Genomic DNA, 20,288 nt, shown 5'->3' with positions numbered 1-20,288 from the left:
TGCTTCTAGTGCATCCTCAACCAGGCTTTTTAAACCTGGCTGCTGAAATCCCTGCAAAAGGCCTCGCTGCCCCTTTAGTAGGCCCTTTCTTATCCCATTCAGCCTGAGATTCATGTGAGGTGACAATCCGTTTATCCGGTGTTGGAAGGAAAAGAGCAGTGGGCATGGAGCCATCAATAACCCTGATTTCTATCCCAGGTTAGAAGCATGTAACAATTTTACCCTCACACACTCTGCCATAGAGCCGGTCATCCTGTTGATACATTAGGGTCAGACAAGTATTGTCCTTCTGGATTTTACTTGAAGGAGGTAACTGGAAATTCGAATGACAAGAGAGCTGGGAATGAAACCATGTCTAATGTCATTGAGTCAAGTCTTATTTGCAGCCATGACTCCCTGAAAAAATGAGTGTTTTTTCTAGCTTTTTTGTATTATTTTTAAAAAAGTATTAAAACATTCTCAGTCAGTAGCAAATAATAAAAATCTTGCTTCCTGCCTGTCTTCTCTTGTAACTAAGAGTTATTGCAAAGCATTGGCAGAGTAGCCTTTTTTCCTGATACCATTTGTATTCACATTGTCTGCTGGGAGTCTGAAAGTTCTGGATTGAAAATTTATAATCAGATTGTTTTGTTTTATGAAACAAATTTGCTTTTTCCTTTTTCTGAAAAATCACATTTTAAAAATCAACAAAGCTGGTTTATATCATATTTCTACATTTAAGAAGGATTTTAAAAGATTAGTTTTAATTTTTTCTGCCTGAATTTTATGCGAAAGTCTAGTTGTTTTCCTTACTTTATCCAGTGTGTGTGGCTACTGAACTGATGTGGAAGTTTACAAGACCAACAAGCAGTGTTTTCTTGTGGATAATATAGTAGATGAGAACTCAAAAGCTGATTCTATTTTAGGACTTTGTTACAGGTGCCCAATATAATTTGGGATGAGACTTAATGTTAAAGTGCATAATATGGTTGCTTCTCTGAATGTATATTTATGTTTATGTTGCAAAATACATATTGCTGGTTGTCTTTCCATGGACCACTACAAATGATCATTAAATATATGTGCTTGCTTCTCAACAGTGTTGACTTTACAATATTGTAATCTACCTTGCTAAAATGTATTATTAGTGCGTTGGATTCTATGTATTAAATTGATATCAATATAATAGTATTGATATCTTAAGTATTGATATCTTAACTATACTTAATGATCTTTATATGTAGAATTTCAGTCACTTCAGTTTGAATCAGTAGGAACAGTTGTCAGATGCCCTATCTGCAAGAAATTAGTTTAAAGGAATACTGTCAATCTTTCAGGCTTGTAAATAGCTGCAGCTTCTAATGTTCCTGATGATTTTTAGGATTATCTAGCGCTTCCATTCTAATACAAGTTTTCTTAATAAAAGAGCAAACCTCATAATTATTTGTGAGTATTCACATTAAAAAAAAGAAAAGCTTGCTTTTAGGAAGAAAGAACTACATCTGAGCCAATTTGTGAAGTCTAGGAAAATTACTTCCCAGGGCAGTGAAAAAAGAGGTGTGGACACACTGAATGCTTGACTTGATTCGAAGTTATAAAGGGAATGGAGAGGTCATGGGGAAAACACTCAAAACACATTTAAATTTGCAAGGTATTGCTGTTGGGAAGTATGGTATGCAAGAGTGTTTTAATCACACGTTGGCACATATACCGTGTGTGTGTGTTTGGTCAAACAAATTTGTCTCTATCGATAATACATTCCATTTAAAAGAATTTATTTAATATTTCTGGTATTTTTATTATATTTAAAATAAAATATACTACATTGATAATTCCATTAATAGAAGAAAGGGGCTAGTTCTTAACATTGTCAAGTGCGAGTGTCCTTTTACCAGGGAAGATGTTTTAGTTGATTTTGTTCATTTACAAAAATTCAGTGTGCCATTTCAAATGAGATTGTGTACATCAGATTATGAAGTAATACAAAATATTAAATGGATACACATAGTCTGTATATGTAATATTTGGACACGTGCAGTAATGCTAATTCCTGAAGTATGTGACTTTGTTATATATGCAGTGTATTCTGAAGTGAGATACTACATAAATAGTGGGGTAATCTTAGCTGAAATATGAAATTCCTGAGATAATTTGGGTAGTTCCTGTTAAACATTTTTTGGATAGAAGTTGAATGTTTCTTTATCGGAACATCCACTGGTAAAATTACAATGACAACATGTAATTCCCATCCCTGTGTTCTGTGTTTGCGACAAAACATGACCTTTTTAGCAACACGGCTTCCTTCCTTCATCTGTGTGGTAAGGGACTATTACTATTTAAAGTTATGTATTATGTTATGTATTATTATTAATACATGAGCAATGCTATCATTTCATTTTGTGTAGCACCCGAAGCAAAACAAAATTGTTAGTTCATCATCCTTTTAGTAATGTCTACTGGCAAGCTAATGCAAAATTAATGACATGCAGTGTGTTATTTACTCAACTTGCAGCTTCTGTCAGAGGACTTCTATTTTTATATATTACATCATCCCTGCTGAAGAACTCACATCCACTGGGATTTACTGTTCTTGCGTTCCCTTTGGGAGGGCTCACATTGATGTCATAAGTGGATTTGTAATTGTGATTACATTTGGAGATTCAAAGAGAATCATTGAAGCTATGCAGCGTTTTCTGCAACTGAAGTGTCAGTAATATTTTTTTTTTAGAAATATTGCTGACATTAGGTTCTGTTTACAGCTTGTAGAATTGCCAATACTTGATGACCACATACATGTAATAATAGCATAGATTTTCCAGAGTAGTGTGAGGTTTTTTTGCTATTACTGGCTTATATGCTTTTTTTATATTATTTAAAAGATTACTTTTCTGAGATGTAGGGTATAAAACTAAATATGAGGTTTGTCATCAAAGCAGAAAGTTGTTGTGCAACAGAAAAATGAATTTTTCATAACTCTCTTCTAAACTGATTGTTGCATAATGTAACTAAATAAAAGTGTTTAATATCCACCACGTAAACTTGAGTAGAGCTGAGGAAGATTAAAAAAGCAAATGTGTTCTTAAATATTTTTAAATAGGATATCCTCCTTAATGTAAGGTTGTTTATTTAGGAGCAATGTTTACATAGAAAGTACATATGGGGAAATGGGATTTGTCTATGCATTGTGTTTGTAGAATACCAATACAGATCCTTTCCACACTGTCATCTCTATACGGATGAGCATCATGTGGGATAGTCCTAATGTACATGTTTGCCCAGTAAAGCTCGGAAAGAAGCTGTCAGTTCATATTTTTTCCACAAGCACTGCTACGTGACCTGTGCTTGTCGTAGTGACTTTAAGATAAAATGATAATTATTTGGTGTCAATCTTTCCACAAAAGGTTCTGAGTACTTTTAATAGTGCTTTTGTACTTGTTTTGAATAATTTAAAATGATCATTTTGCTGAGTGAATTTCAAAGCTCTAAAATAAAATAAATTAAAAAAAAAGTAGTAGTTTAAATATCCTGAGCAACTAAGGAAGTATGTAGAGAATTAAAGCATGGGAAAGATGGAATGTTCCAGGGTGGCCAACAGCATCCTGGCTTGTATCAGGAATAGTGTGACCAGCAGGACTAGAGCAGTGATCATCCCCCTGCACTCGGCACTGGTGAGGCCATACCTTGAATCCTGTGTTCAGTTTTGGGCCCCTCACTACAAGAAAGACACTGAGGTGCTGGAGAGAGTTCAGAGAAGGGCAACGAAGCTGGTGAGTGGTCTGGAGCATGAGTCTGATGAGGAGCAGCTGAGGGAGCTGGGGCTGTTCAGCCTGGAGAAAAGGAGGCTGTGGGGAGACCTTATCACTGTCTACAACTACCTGAAAGGAGGTTGTAGCATGGAGGGTGTTGGTCTCTTCTCCCAAGTAACAAGTGATAAGAGGAAATGGCTTCAAGTTGCACCAGGGGAGGTTTAAATTGGATATTAGGAAAAAATTCTTCATGGAAAGGGTTGTCAGGTATTGGAACAGGCTGCCCAGTTACCATCCCTGGAGGTGTTTTTTAGAAGATGTGTAGATGTGGCATTTAGGGACATGGTTTAGTGGTGGACTTGGCAGTGTTAGGTTAATGGCTGGACTCTGTGATCTGAAAGTTCTTTTCCAGCCTAAATGATTCTATGATTCTGAGTCCAGAAGGTGAGTTTATTGTTTAATTTTCTGTTTTGGATTTGCAAATACTTCTTTTTTTTCCTGGACAACTGGCATATGTTAGTTCCTGACTGGCTTTGCAGTTCTGTGTTGTGAAGAAAAAACGAACACCCACAAAACCTCAACAAATAAACAAACCCAAAACAAATAAAAAATAACTGTTTCTGTATTTTGATATATTTATGTTATAGTCACGCCTAAAGGCTCCACCGAAGACTGGAACTTGTGTTTTGACTTTTTTCCTATCTAAAACCAACTTGGCTCATTCTGCTTTTTAATTTTTTATAAAAGTAAGAGATAACTGAAGTTGCCTGTGGTTTGTTACTGATAAAAGTGAAAGGTCTGGATTAACACATGTATACCTGACCCTTCTATGACAAGTTTTGGTATATAAATATAAAACAAGTTTGAGATGAAGAAGAATGAGATTAGAGGCAATCTAATAATTTAGTAATAAAGCAACTGTAACCTGCAACTCCTGGTTTCCAGTGTGTGGTCATGATCTTAAGCAGTGACTTGTGAAAGTACATTACAATGATGATAGTATATTAGAGGTAAATTGTGTCTGTTTAGTGTAACACAGCTTGTATTTGTATGTGTTTGAAGTATTGTGCCTTTTGTAAGTTTTGCTGTGTGGAAGTAATGCTGTAATTCCTATTTGTGAATTATTTCCAGATTTTTTAATGTGCCAAAAATTTTTAAAACTAAACATTTCAGAGCCAGATTGAAAACATGCTTAAGGAGTAAAGGAACTGATTTAAGGTCAGGATAGATATTTGTGTTTGTTGTGGTAAGTTCAGTGGTGGTGGGTTTCTTGGGGTAGAAGAGAGAGAGGTACTTTGGTTTCTTTAAAAGCTGTTCTTATTTAAAGTGAAGGAAATACAGTTGTTAAAATGGTAACAAAAGCTTTTAGTTGAGACTCAGTGGTCCAAGTTGGAGAGAACAGGCTTCTCTCAAAGTGCTGTCACAGCTGCTAATAAAGAGTCAGCAATGCCCCTTATACTTTCCAGGTAGTCTTAAAATTTACACAAAGATTTGTCTTGGTCCAAGGTGCTTGTTAGGAAAAAAGGTGGAATAATTTACTTTATTTAAAGACTAACAAGTATGAGGTTAAATAAATCTTCTGATGTGTAAACCCTTTTACTTTACTAAGTGTAAATGCCATTGTTCATGCTTATGTCTTCCAGCAGGTGACAGTTCAGTTCAGGGAAGCTAACCAGTTCTTAGTAAAGCAAGGTAGTTGTTACCGTGGATTTTTAGCACAAGGTTTTTCTGTAAATTCTTTCCCTCTCCTTCATTACCCTCTTGAAATGCTTATGTAGCCATACTCGAGTCACTTTGAAATGAAGTTGTTCTTAGATGTGAGGTTGAGCACCCTTGAGCACTTTTTAATTCCTGGTGTTTACACGTCTCTTATTTTTGTCTATGACGAAAACAACCATCGTTTTATTTAAGTTCTAGTCAAAGTCTTAGTACTGTGTTGTATGAGTACAGGGATGTGGGCTTTAGTTTGGAGTGGTTAGCCTTAATTTGAATTTTTAGATAGTAAAGTTAGGACGCAGGTGTTTTGTGTATTGTTGATGTGGCTGGGATAAAAACTACAGAGATTGTGCTCTCGCTTTGTTTTTGCATTATTTGTATATGTATGTGTGTGGATGTGCTAAAATGTAAAATATTTTACTTTTTCTTCCTTTCACTTCATTATATTCTCTGTATTACTCTTGAATGTTGTAATTTGGTAACTACAAAGGCCTGCACCTAACTGGTTTTAAAGGCTGCAAATGATCCATGGCACACAAATGATCATCGTAAAACTAAGCATGCTGACGGGTTTTCTGATGGTAATCTTGGAATGAAAAAAGCAGAGTAGAATCAAATTAATAGTGAGATTCAGTCTAGTAGGTGCACTTCTACCTAATTTTATTTAGCACTTCGTTATGAAGGTAACTGATCTTGTAATAGTAAGGGAAAAAATTAATGCTATATTTGCAAAATAGGACATCCATCAGTTGATGGTAGTTCATGCCATGATTTATTTGATTGGAGAAGAGGAGAGGGAAAGAGTATTTCTTGGAATTTTATATTGAGGTCTCTTCATTTGAAGGATGCAATTTTGTGTTTTGACTTTTTTCCTATCTAAAATCAATTTGACTCATTCTGCTTTTTAATTTTTTATAAAAGTAAGAGACAACTGAAGTTGCCTGTGGTTTGTTACTGATAAAAGTGAAAGGTCTGGATTAATGATTTCTGTACAGTTTCTAGAGCTAGGGCATAAAGCTCTCAAGATATGTTAGTACATGGTGCATTACACAAAGGAGGATATGCAGGGGCATGAGGAGGGAGTTCTTCAAAAAGAAAACCATCTTATGCTGGTAAACCGGTTTTGCTGTTGATTTTAATTGGGAACCCCTGGAGTAGGCTCTTTGGAGGGTCTCTTTGCGTAAGACTGCGGCTGGAGACAAAAGCAAAAGTTACTTCCTTCCAGCAGACAGTTGAAGTGAATGAAAGTCCTCTGTAACAGCAACCAGCCCTTTCAAAGTTACACTTCCTCAAAATACCAGAATTAAGTAGTTAGTTACCCCAGGAGACATCTAAACAAACATTCAAGGAGAAATGACTCAACATCATCACATATGGTAGTAAAAATGACACACAATTTTCACCATTATTTGGGGAATCTGAAAACCTAATGGCAGACTAGAGATTTTCTGCCAGTCTCATCTATGTCTGCACCTTGAACATAGTGAGGAGAGTTTCAGATTCTCCCTTAAACATCCTAAGTCAGTTCAAGGAAAACTGCTAGAAAGTGTATTGTATTTACATAAAACAAAAATAACTCCTCTTCCAATACTTCCAGAATGTCCCAATGAATAAACAAACAACAAAAACCATCAGAAAACCAACTAGCATTTAGAGAAGACTGGAAAAATCTGGAGGCTTTTGTTTGTTTTTAATCCATTAATGTTTTATACAGAAACATGAAATAATTATTCCCCTGCCTTGGGTGGTCTCAAATATATTCAGTTCTGTGCCAGAACAATGATTCTTGTAATTCAAACATGTCAGCGTATTTCAGGTAACAGGATTCAATGAGGGTGGTAAAGAACAAAATGGTCTAGAATTTGAGCAGTTGATTAACATCAGAAAAACCCCTGAGTTTTAGTCTTACCTTTTAACACTCCAGCAGTAGGATACACATGTAAGAGGTATGCAGTTATCCAGCTTTCATAAAGTTTTCCTGCGTTATTATACAGTGAAGAACATGAATTTTTGGAGGTGTCTCATGTAAGTGGAGAACTTGTCTCTGGATTCCTGTTGTGAAATTGGTATGGATGCAATGATATGTATGGTTTTTGTGGTGTTTTTTTTTGTGGTTTTTTTTTTTTTTTTTGTTTAGTTTTTTCCTCCAAGATGGAAAGGCAGTTAGTATCTCAGTAGTGAACCTCATCTCCAGCAGGTTTGAATGTCAAGATATTGTTTAGATCTGGTAAAGAGTCCTTGCTAGTCCAATGTGCCCAATACTGTAATTCTTGACCTCAAAAGTGTTTGCTTTTTTTTCTTTCATGCTTTTTTTTTTTTCACAGTTTAAAAGCAGAAAGCACCTTCTCATGTTCTCTGCTTTAATTAACACGTTATAAAAACATCTTGTCCTTATACCAAAGTGAGAAAATGTGGTGAACACAGGGAAAAACTTCATCTATCCTGATAGACTCCTGAAGTACTGAAACAGTTAAGGAAATTAAACTAATCTGTGGCCATTCTCCCAACTGAAGTCATTAATATCTCAAATTTTGATGTCTGTTTTTAAACATTTAATAACTATAGTATTTATTTTTAAAGCCATGTTATATATACATTAAACTTCAGGCTTATGTAAGAAATAACCTTTTGCTTTCTGTAAAAAACCAGGTAGATCAGTTAAACATCACATGAAGTGACTTCACAAAAATACATACTAAATAGTTAGTAAGACCTTAAAGGTGTTGCAGGAACACAAAAGATATGTGTGGTGTTTTTGTGGTGTGTTTTTTGTTTTCTTTTTTGGTGTGTGTTTTGTTTTTGTTTTTTGTGTGTGTGTTGTTTTTTTTTTTTTCATTTTGGTTACAAGTATTGTTAGATTTAAAGCATAAATATGGAGTCCAGAGAAGTTTGTGTGCTCTGTTACTGTGGCGAGCCGTTGCTCAAGTTGATTTTGTAAGCAAAATTAGATACTCAGGAAATGTGACATCTTGTCACATATGGGATGAGTATCCTTCAGTTATAGATTTTGGTTGTTTCTGTTCTAACATAATTGTCATAAGTTAGAGAATTCGATGGCAAGTATTTTAAATGAATGCTATAACTTGGTCCCATAAGATGGATTGCGTGCAAACAGGAAGTTTGCCGTACTGAAAACAGAGCTGTGCACAGGAGGTGACAAATGAGCCTGCCGTTGAAGGGAAGATGGGCAGTCTATGGCACAGCACCCAGCTGAGGCACCAGCCTGACTACTGTGGGCTTGTCATTGTTTTAAAGATCCGGATTATAGGTTCATCTGCAGCAGCAGCTCAACAGAAGGGCATTTGTTCAAATGGTCCGTAACGTTAGTAAGCGTGTTATCAAAGCAGCACGCATTGCTCCATTGTAACTGTTGATTTGGTGTTGCCAGTGGCATGGTGAACATTGTTATAATGATGAGAATGCCACAGCTGTGCAGATAAATAATTACTTTGGCAAATACTTTATCTATGTGTTTTGTCTGAAGTGTTACTTTTGTCATAGACGCTCACCTTGGAGAACATATTTGGTTTCGTTTAAAGTTCTCAGACTTCTTGAGAAAATGCAGATAGGACAGGTGTGCCTAGACCAACTCATCTCTGTGTTACACTGATGAACTGGAACTCGTTTGCATGAAATTGGGTCATATGGCCAGAGATTTAAATCACTGGCAGTAAATTTGCCTAAATACATTAGAATAAGACTTCCCTATTGTATGGGGCATTTAATTATATTGTAGCATTTGGAGTCAATTGTTATTCTGGGTTTTAGTGGTTTCAGTTAGTGATTTTAAATCTGATGGGAGCATCAGATTGTTATTTAGCAATCTCTCATAAGGTTAGTGGGAGGGAGAGAGAGCATCAGCATTATAAAATTGAGAAGTGCGCTCCTGAGAGCTTAACAGTTTTGCGTCCAGTAGTCCTGAGCTTAAAATGAAGTTTTAAGCTTGCATTTCTTTCCAAGTGTGGAGGGTGGGGGAAAGTGACAATACCTCTGCCTTATTTTCCTTAAAATGATGTACTTCATCCTCGTATTCTTCAATTTAGCTGTCTGTATTCCACCTACACATCAGTGTAATATCTGTGTAATAGTCCCTTCACTGTGAATATTTTGGGGACGCACAGTGATTGTGGGGTTTTTTGCCATATTCCTTCGTCTTTTTTTTTTTTTTTTTTTTATTTCTTTGACTTCCCCCCTTGCTCTGGTTTTCTAGCTACTGGAGTCATGAAGTGGCTTTGAATTTGGTGACTTTACAGTGTTCTGCTGTCTTTTCTCCAAGTTTTTGAACACAAAGGAAATGATACTTTACATTGTGTTTAAAGGAAAAGGGAAAATGTGCTGATAACTTCTAGTTTTGAGATATTTCAGGAAAAGAATGGTTTCTGTGTATGTAATCTGAATAAAATTTTAAGTACTCCTCTAAATAGTTGTTAACGTGACTGCTTGAAATTGAAGATTTGAGGTAATCTGTTGTTGCAGCATTTGTCATTAACCTAAAAAGTTTTAATACTCTAAGCATTGTTGACAGTGGTTAGGAGAATAATATCCATGTGAGATTGTATTCTAGAATGCAAAATAGCTGAGAGGCATTACAATCAGATGGTACATGCTGCTGACATCTCTACCAATTTTTACTTAGAATTCACAGCTGCTCTTTGTGGGTAGTCCAAGGATGTCCTAATGTTTGTAGTTACTTTTCAAAGGGTTACTTTTTTTTTTAAACATTATTTTCTGTGACTTGTAAAGAGATGCCAGCTTTCTTATAAATACAATATTTTGAAAGCAGCTGGGGATAGCCCACCATGCTCAGTTATTGCGCATCAGGTTTATTAAACATCTCACTTTAATCTCCTAAAAGCATTTGCAAAAATGTCTTGCTTTTTCAAACTTCAAGCAAGGAGTTCTTATGTGGGTTTTGCAATATATCTGAACACAAAGTTGCAGTTAGGTTGTGTAAAACTATTCTTACTTGTTTATGATAGAAACTTGCCACTATATATTGTTCTGGTGTCGTACACTGATTTAAATTCCATTAATTCTTCCCTGAAACGTATAACAATTCACCAAACTTCTGGTTTAATTATCCTTTTTTATAAAAGACATATGTAATTATTTTCTGAACTGATAGTGGACAGTGCATTCGATTACACTGTAGCACTGTATCTGGGAAGTGGTGGTGGCTGAGGAGGAAGGAATAGGGAAATGGATTCAAACATTTATTTCTTGAAATAGTTTTGATTCGCAACTTACTGGAGTGGTGTGTTCTTCACCTAATTGCATAAATACAACTTTTCCCATTTTGAATATAAAGGAGACTTTTTCTGTCTTGCAGACCATCTAGTTTTCATCAGTCTGATACATGGGAACATCAGTTAGACTTCGGTTGTTTTAAATTATGCATTAGTGTGTGAAGTACTGACTAAGTTTTCTAACAGGCAAGTAGTGATCAGCAGAAGTAGTAAGGATGTGTTTCATGGCATCGTCATCTGGAAGTTCTGACTTTTGCTACTGTTTTCATGGTTTTATTCATCTTTTCACGTGACTCTTCAAGGCTTATGCCACACAAACCTCGGCTAGATTTTGTCTGGAAATACCAACTGCTGCAGAGTAAGATGCACATTGATAGTTGTATGTAATGAAATTCAGAAGTGGTGTGCTTCTAATCCTGGGGAGATGTTTCTGTCTTGGCAGGACTACATTTTTTTCCTGACATGAGCGTAAAACACCATGATCTAATTCTACTCATGGTGTTAACCACAAGGCCATCAAATCATCCTCAAGAGGATTTTAATTGCTTTGTCAACAAGTAATATTTTAAAATTTTGTACTAGAGAGGGTTTGTCTAAACTTCTTAGAATGAATAACGTCTGCTATTTCAGTCAGCACTTCATCAGAAAGCATTAGAATGTTTTACAAGGCTTAAGCGTAATTTAACTTTTAAAAATAATCAGTTAGTTGAACTGGGACAATACAAAGACGTCTAAAAATTCTAGACTAATTTTTGTAGTTCAGTCATTTAAAGAATAACCTATCTTTTAACATATACTAGAAGAGCAAGGGCACAAGAGTCATTACACTGTCATAAATGTAAATATATTCAATTTAAAATGTGTTGTGTATGAAATGGTGTCCTGAGAATAACTGTGCAAAAAATAGACTAGATATTTCAGGATATTTTCTTGCTTTACTAGAATTCGTTTCCACTAATTTTTATAGCTCATTTACTAGCAGTAATTGTCAGTACAGAAAGAAATCGCTGTGTAACAAACTAAACTCATTATCACTAGACATGTTATGTTGGTGGAAGGCAGCTGCAGATTGTATGACATAATATTCTGTAGTATTCATTTTTTTCCTTTGTGTTTATGCCTGTGTAAAAATTAAGTCTTTTTTTCTGTTCTTCGTGTTAGAAAAAAAAAGATACTTCGAAGATACTTCGAAGCACAGATGGTTTCTGATTTTAAAGAAAGCGTTGTAAACGTGTTATAAAGAACTGTACTGAAGTTGAAGCCTAATGGAAGAGTGGCATGTTCTGTTTGCCCTGGCTTGGTCTCCCCTGTGTCAAGTGGCGTGAATTCGTGGCACTTAGGATGTACGTTGTGTTAGGACTGACAATTAGTTTATTGCTTGAGCACGTTCCCCCTTGTGTTTCAGCTTCTATGCAGTATGATGTTGCTAGTGTAGCATGAGAAGTGCTCTAGTGTAAATGGGAGTGACGGGAAATTTGAGTTTCAGATATAATTACAGTCAGAGAGGAGAGTTATAAAAGCCATATGTATGTCAATTCCTTACAGATCTTGCATCTTCTCTCTGTCTCTCTCTTTTTTTTTAAAGTGGAATTATGGCTTTGGTGTGTAGGGAAAAGCAGGAGCTGTATTGAGAAAGGCATTACATGATGTGTTAAAGGATTCTGGAGGGTTACTGCCACAGCCCTTGGATATCTGTGGCCTGTGTAGCCGTGAAGCTGCTGAAAATCTGAGAGAGCTTGTCAAGTGCACTGTTTATAAATACTTGATAACAATGTTTACAGCTCTGCAGCAGCACTCTTTTGGGTGGGGGAAAAAGGGAGGTGATGTCAAACCCTCTGCTTTATCCTCATCTTCATGAAAAGTTGAGCTCAGTTCAGGATTTGGCAAGGTAAACGTGGGTCCTTATTACCACCCTGACTTCAGTGATATTCTTGGGAGCCAACAGCGAACGGATCCCTCCCCTCTGGGGCTGCCTAGATCTTCAGAGGCTGATACCAGATCCAGGCAAGAGCTTGCTGTTTTATCTGCATTGTCCATCTCTGCCTTAATGAGTGAAATGGTTAAGTATCCGAGGGGGCGAGCCTCTAGGAATGTGTCTTCCATTTGACTTGAATATTTCGGTGGATAAAGGGAGAGGGAGGGAGAGGAGAGAGAAATCCACTTACATCACTCGAACTGCATTGAGTGTGTGCCTGTGTGCAGGTTAAGAGACAGACTACAGTGTCTTTGCTTTCTGCAGGAAGCAGCAATGCCGTTTGTATCCTAAGAGGAATTTTTTATTTAGAAAAGGAAGCATTCTTTCTACCCAGGAAATGGCTTTCCTTGTGCGTTGCTATGCCAACTGCCTGCAGCCATGGTCTTCCAAAGTAAGCACAATAACGTAATTATATTGGCGTATTGCATTCAGACTCCTGATTCTCTGGGTTTTTGTGTGTAACTGTGTTGTATTTTTGCTGCTGACTCTTTGGGCGGTAGACGTGTTTGTCTTGATTGTGAGGAACAGGCATCATAAAATTAAATGTCCATCAATGTCATGCTGCTAAGATTAATTGTGCAAACTTGGTTAGCTGAGTGGAACAGAGATCACTGGTCACTACTCTGTCAGCATCATTAGCAGCCAGGGGAGGAGGTCCCTATTCGCGTGCTCTGCCCTGATTTTGGGGGAGTGGAGGGTAGTGGTGGCGGGGGGTAGCGGGGGGAGGCTGCGTGTATGAGTGTGTGTGATTGCAAATGAAACAGGAGTATTAACAATGCTTGGCTGAATGCTGGAGGCTGGTTCCTGCACCCGGACTAATATAGTACTGTATTAAGCCTTTTTGAGGGAGTCTCTGTGCAGTCAGCCATTTTAGCTTTTTTCCTCCTTTTTTTTTTCTTCCCATTACCCAGGCTCAGGGAATGGTTTTGTTCCCTTGGAGGAATGCTGGATATGTAGGGTTGCATCAGGCTCTGTATGTCCTGACATGCTTAGACTTTCGGTGTTAGAAAAATGGAGACTAACGCTGTCGTTTGGACTGCTTCTCTGCACTACAAGTGCGAGGGGGGTTTTGAGCTTACCAGTAGTGACACTTTTAGCTCTAGCTTGGTTTCCCCCCCTCCTCCTCTTTTTAATTTAACGCTGTAGAGGGTGACTTGCCATCCATAAGAAATTGGTACATGATGTGTAAATTCAGTTCAGCTTATATTTCTTCATTATGAAACCACTTGCAATCCCAGCTAACCATGGAGTTATGGGCCAGCAGGAGAAACACTCAGTAAGTATTGCAAATTCTGTTTGTTCTATCAATAACCTGTCACGGGCAAACTGCATGGAGATGGAAACTGCTTGTCATCTTGCTCATGGGCTTTTCTGCTTGTGAATTTAATACTGGGTGTACCTGAGGTGGCATTAGAATCGGTGACTGTATTTAAGACTTTTCAGCTTAGAAAAGGCAACTCTGTAGATTCTTTTTGAATGTTAAAAATGGGCTGGAAAAATGCTGACATACTTTCATTGGGCAAGAAGCGATGAGCATTCAGTTAAAATCCTTTAGAGTTTGTTAAAACTTTAAAGAAATATTCAAGCTGTAAAACAAGTGATATAATTGTAGGTGGTGATAAGCATAGATTTATTCTGTGTAGTGTATGGTACTAGTGTGCTGTTGCCTTGTAGCATGGCGTTTAACATCTGTGATACACTTATGCTGGAAATGCAGAAACTGTTAGTAAAACATGGAATGAACAAAAGGCGTAAGTACGGATGCTTTTTAATTGATCCCATGAGTCAGCTACACCTTTGTCATGCTTTAATCCCATAGGCTGGCTGTGTTTATTTGGGAAAAACGCATTCATAAGCAGAAGAGCAAACATTATTTAACAAGGCCTCAGGTGTCAGGAATTAAAAATGTATGTTTTACATGACACAAAGATTCTACAAGAATAGTTTCTTATTGCTCAGCTAACATGTTTAAATCTTCGTGCTAGATTTTATATGGTTCAATACGATTTTCAATCTTACAATTTGTTTCTTGAATAGATATTTATTATATATGTTCTCTGCACAGCGTGTATTAGAATTTGCATGGGAATGTGTACAGTATGTTATACAGTTAAGAATCATAAATACTGGCAAGATGTGATAGTAGGAACTTTTTAAAGGAAGAAAATTTTCATCAATAATTCAGTTTTGATTGTATAGAAATACAGAAACTAATCTAGAAACATTTCAGAATGTGACTAGTGGATTTTTCTTATGCATGTAGCAGACACATCAGTTTCTTGTTGTAGACTGTTCTGTTCCTTTTCCTTCTTAATTACATTCTAAGTATAAAGGAGTTCACATTACCAAATCATTTGGTGTTAATGAAATATTTAGAACTTAATCTAAAAAAAATTCTCCTTTCCTTCTGAAACTCAAGTACTGAAGAAGCTGATAGAGAATAAGATACCTTGAATTTGCAAATAGGAATGAAATGAGAAAGCTGATGTATATGTATTGTTTTTTTCTGCTCTTTCTGCTCTCCAAATAATGTTGGTGAAAAGTTCTAGATTTGGTTCTGGTAACACAGCAAGTCTAACTAAATAAAAAACAATTGCTTATAGATAAAGGAAAAAATTAACCTGCCATTTTAGAGACTCTGTTACAAGCTCTGTCATATTTTAGTTGTATTACTTTGAGTAAATTAAATAACAGAGAGAAATTTCACTCTCTGGACCAGAATGTAGGAACAGTAAGAGGGAAAAGGTCAAGGTATCACTCTGCAAGAAAATTTGTTTACCTTGAGAAATGCCCACATATGTGAGAGAAAGAAATCTTACCTTGACATAGGTCTGGCACACAATTGCATATTTTGCATGAACAAAAGCCATAGCTTAGAGTTTACATAGAGTTTTAAAATGAAACTGTGAGGAGACAATGTAGCTCAGCAAAAAACACCACTTTGGCAACGAAACTTTTCCATGCTTGCTCTCCAGGTAGAGGTTATTTTGCTTGGAAAATGGAACTGAAGAATGTGAATTCTTGGTAGAGAGAGAAGGCAAGCTTGGAGTTTCAGACTTTGTCTTGCATTGCCTAAAAGGAAAACTTACTGAATTAGTAATTTTTGGTGATGAGTTATTTTCATGTTAGTATGTTCCCAGAATCCTAAATCTCTTATTGACATCTGACTTGATCTTATTTCAAGGGGAGAGCCTTAATTACTTCTGTGACATCCTTGCCTAGAGTCTCACGCTTGATTTGCTGGGACAATCTGGAACTGAATGCAAAAATCTCCTGTGCAAGATTTCACAAAATACTGTGAAATAATTTTAGTTAATGCTGTTAAATCTTGATTTCACAGTAGTTTAGTTAAGGAATGAAGGATATGGTTTAAATCTATTGTTCTGTGAAAATGGTATGCAGACTGGCCGTTGTGTTCATCATGGTAAGAATGGAGGGAGGAAAAGAAAAATTGTTTTGCGTTTCCTAGATTACTTAATATAAGAAATAAAATCAGCAGCACCAATCAGGTGTACTGACCCTACATGCCTAACGTTTCATAAATTAGGAGAGTTTAAAGCAGTGCAATGTACACCTATCTGAAGCTGTTGATCCTTGATACACAATTGAAGGTGATGTTTCTTGACACACAACTGTTGTTGTCTGCTGAACAGGGAGTAAAAGTACATTCTGAGTGAAAGATGGCAGGGAAATGAAAGCAGTATAGTTGAAAAAGGCATTCTGCTTAGTTCTTGTGTTTAAAGTACTTAACCAGGTCTTGTGTAGTTCAGTAGGTTTGTTCTATCTGGCTGTATCCTTGCTGGTTTTGTGTCCTCTCAGCTGCCTTTATAGTGCTGTCATTGTAATTTTCCTATTCATAAATGTTAGGAGGATGTTTCAAAAATGGTCATTTTGTCAATGTTGAAACAACTGTCTCCTGAACAGTTTCAAACATTCTGTTGTATACCTGCTTTATTATATGGAAAACTCACATCAAGATTTAGCTTATGGAGGTTTCCACAGTAGACTCAGGCCTTCTAAAGTGGTGCATTTCTATCTCATTTTCCCTTGTATGTGTTGTTTGTAGGAACTTTTCTCCAGGTTATTTGGGAGGGGGGGTTGGCGGAGGGAAAGTTGACAGGTATAATGACTTGAGATACATAGTTCTTTCATGACTGTAATGATTAACAGCTTATGAATTGAAGGATACATTGGAGTGACTTATGCACAACCTTTAAGAAAGGATAAGTTTCCTTTTTACTTTGGGTATTATTTCAATAAAGTCTGCTATTAAAGGATGTTTCACTGCCAACCCAGTCATTCCCCTTGAGTGATCCTGTAGCTACTGCAGTCTTTTGATGTGTGTGACCTGTCTTGAATTGCTTAAAAAATATTGAAAGCAATAAGTCAAATCTTTTGCTTGTTCTTACCATATTTTAGATCGCAAAGATTTGTGGCTTGTGTGAGGGGGCCCACTAACTCCCAAGAATGAGAAGGAAATAAGTGGTGTTCTGAAGAATAGTACTGAGTGGTAGTTGTTCAAATATGGTTATTTTAGTGTGGTGAGGGTGTTGGTTGGTGTTCTTTCCTGAGAAATCTAGAACTATACAGAATAAGCATAATTTTCTGGAAGAGATCATCAGTATTGTTCTATCATTTACACGCTAAAGCTAACCTAGGATAGATATTTGTCCTTTGAGTGAGCATTAAGCAACACTAGTAAGACATGGGAAAGAGAGGTGTGATGATGTGATCAGGTAGCTATGCTTGATAAGCTGAACAATCTGAGGTGGCATCATACCTGGACATTTATTTTTATATATATGGAAAAAAAAGAAATGTATGAAAAAGAACTCCAACTAGGTAGTAACCTAATAGCTACTGTAGCTGCTGGTGGTTGTGATTTTGTTCAACTTAATTACATTGCACTGAGATGTGATACAGATTTTTTTTCTGTTGTTGTTAGGCACCTTTATTTTTATTGCTTATTGAAAGCAGATTTCTGGTTTCACCCCTTCTGGTTATTTCTTTCCTTTTAATTTGTATAGTTTGAGAAAAATGTCCTCTCTAGACCAATAAAGGACTTGTGGATTTTTCATGTGATTAGCAATAGTATTTTGCCTCTTGATAGGTGCATTATGATACAGTCTTTAATTATATGACCATGTATCTTCCACAAAATTCATCTCAAGATGGATAGCTTTGGTTTAATGAGCAGCTGTTTGATATTTTGTGCTAGCTTCATCACTTAAATGGCCTGGTTGTGTTTATGGCATACTATTCAAGTCCTACTCAGAAGATGAGAGCATTAATTTTATTTTTCTTCTGTGGCTTTTTCTAGGTGTTTGTAACTACAGTGTTCCTTTGATTCATTAAAGTAGTGTAGGGGGACATTATCTTCATTTTTCAGGTAGCTCTGCTGAAGCAAGTCTTTGGTAAAAAGGACAGAATTTTGAGAACTTAAGATGCTTATTTCTCAGCATAGCTTGTCATAATTAAGTGTACAAAGTATGGATTTTGTTATTTGAATTATCTGTGTATTGGTCCAATTCAGGCACCCCCTGGCCTAATGATCGTCTGAAAGGCTGATTTTAAGTGACTTGCCTGGCATCCTCCCAGAGATCAGTGGTAGACTCTGGCTAAATTCCTGTTCTCGAGGACAACATTTAACTGTAGATTTTCTCGAAAGCTTATAAATAGCAAAATTTGGGTCATTTCATAGGAAGGACAGTTGAATGCATTAGTGACCTGTAGAGATGGCAATGAAAACATCCTTGGCACATAGGAGATGTCCTGCCATCTTTCTGTTACTGTTTCAAGGCTTGGGGATTACACAACGTACTTGAGTGGGAGAGGAAAATTAACCAAAACAAAGCTGCAGACCCCAACCAACCAAAACAAACAAAAAAACCCAACCCAAACCACAATAAAGCTTCCACCATCTATATATATATTGTGTGTGTGTGCACAAAACTGCTTTCTATACCTTCTTAAGAAGTAGCTGAAATTTTTCAGGTCAGCAGCGATTGTTGGTGTAGAAAAGCTCACACTAGGGCATTTGTTCAGCAAGTTTATGAAGCAGGAAAAGTTCAGGCCTTACGATGAGAATTGGGAAGCTCAAAATTATCAGTTTTGGTTTATGTTCCAAAATGACCAAATGTAGAGGTGGTGTTAAAGTGTTGCAAAGTGAAATTTATGATGGTGCGCACTAAAATGTTTCGTTTATATCCAAAATACACATGTGAACCTGGAAAGGGATGTTAGCTTCTTCCAAATTGCTATTTTGCGATAACAGACTAATATTACTTATCATTACTAAACTATAGGCTCTCCTGCCTGATCTTCAGGGATTCTAAAAATCCTGCTGAAATTGAGAACTGCTGAAAACCAAGAATTAAAACAAACAAACAAAACCAAAAAAACCCCAAACAAACAAAAAAACCCCGGAAGTCCAAAGAAATAAAAGATCCTAAAGCCCCCAAGGTACTGTTGGTTTGCTTCTGTTTGAACAAGCTCATGAAGACATAGGAATAGTAGAAGCTCTAAAAAGCATAAGATGATGGAATGTGGTGTGCTAAACAGCTGAGGTTAAAATATCTGGGAATTAGCAATATGCATGTGGAGTAGCATGAAGTCCATTGTAAGTAGAAGCAAGCACAGTCAGCTAAGGAAATCCTGTGCCTCTGTACCTCAAGTTGGTTCTTCCACCTGCAGAATATTTATGTTCCTGTGCAGAATGGGGGCTTGAGAGTTTTAAAGGGTGGTACTTATTCTTGTACTTAAAAAATTTCCACGTGCATAAACTGAACATTTTAGCAAATCAACCTATAAAAATATTTCAGCAAGATGAAGTACATAAGATTTTTGAAAATTACATTTTTAGTTACATAGGGCAGGGAATCTCAGAGATATGCAAAGAAAGATGTGGTTTATAAAAGGATTGGAAACTGCTGGCAGTTATCTTGCTTGTTTTTGCGGTTGTGATTGCTGCCGATAGTACTACTCTGGTTTGCAAAATTAAGGAAGAGTGTCTTGTGTTCTATATCTACTGCAGAGATGACCTGAAGCTCATCTGCAAAATACTTCTGTACTTGATAGTCTTACGGGTTGTTTGCAGAATCAATGAGGTGTCAAAAGATAACTGCACCTGGTTTAACAATCTGAGTGTTAAGAACCATGATTTCTAATTTGTAAACTAGAATTGGATAAATATTCAAACTGTGTCCAGACTATCAACTCTCTAGGATAATGAATGATGTTGATGCTGGAAACTCTTAAGAATAAGGTTTCTTTTAAAGCGTATTTAAAGTTCATTTTTCTTCAGCTATCTTAGGTGGGTTTTATTCCTTGATGTCTTCCAGGCTTTAAATTGCTATAAGTTAGTCCTTAACAGCATCCTTGATGTTTGAAAAGCTGAACTAATTTTACTAACCCTTTCCTGGATACACAGTGGTGTGATTTTTTTTTTTTTTTTCTGACTGAAATAAATACAAGGTTTTGAGAATCTCAGGGTAATTTTATTAATGTCTGATTTTCAGTTTTGATATCATAGTTGCAACAGTAAATATATAACTCGACTCATAATTATTTTCATTTACTATTATTGATGCATTCTTGTTATCATTCTCTAAATTTAAAAATTATTAG

The 20,288-nt window shown here is 36.4% G+C and overlaps 1 protein-coding gene across 9 annotated transcripts in view; it reads left to right on the top strand.

The window, feature by feature from the left end:
* The window catches only part of RAPGEF2 (Rap guanine nucleotide exchange factor 2), a 187,506-nt gene that overhangs the window by 102,935 nt on the left and 64,283 nt on the right, over positions 1-20,288 (top strand). Inside the window, exon 1 of one of the 9 annotated variants that reach the window (XM_071807748.1) lies at positions 12,964-13,053. The exons of 6 other annotated variants lie outside the window; for them this stretch is intronic. In XM_071807748.1, the coding sequence (XP_071663849.1) occupies positions 13,000-13,053 (54 nt within the window). In that variant the 5' untranslated portion in view covers positions 12,964-12,999. Of the gene's footprint in view, positions 1-12,963; positions 13,054-13,442; positions 13,939-20,288 lie in introns of those variants that run through there. 2 more of the 9 variants (XM_071807747.1, XM_065836102.2) reach the window with 2 other exon arrangements.

Source organism: Patagioenas fasciata, chromosome 4 (assembly GCF_037038585.1).
Source record: "Patagioenas fasciata isolate bPatFas1 chromosome 4, bPatFas1.hap1, whole genome shotgun sequence".
NCBI lineage: Eukaryota > Metazoa > Chordata > Aves > Columbiformes > Columbidae > Patagioenas > Patagioenas fasciata.
The sequence above is the reverse complement of the archived record's forward strand: the minus strand, read 5'-3'. Positions and strand labels throughout refer to the sequence as shown.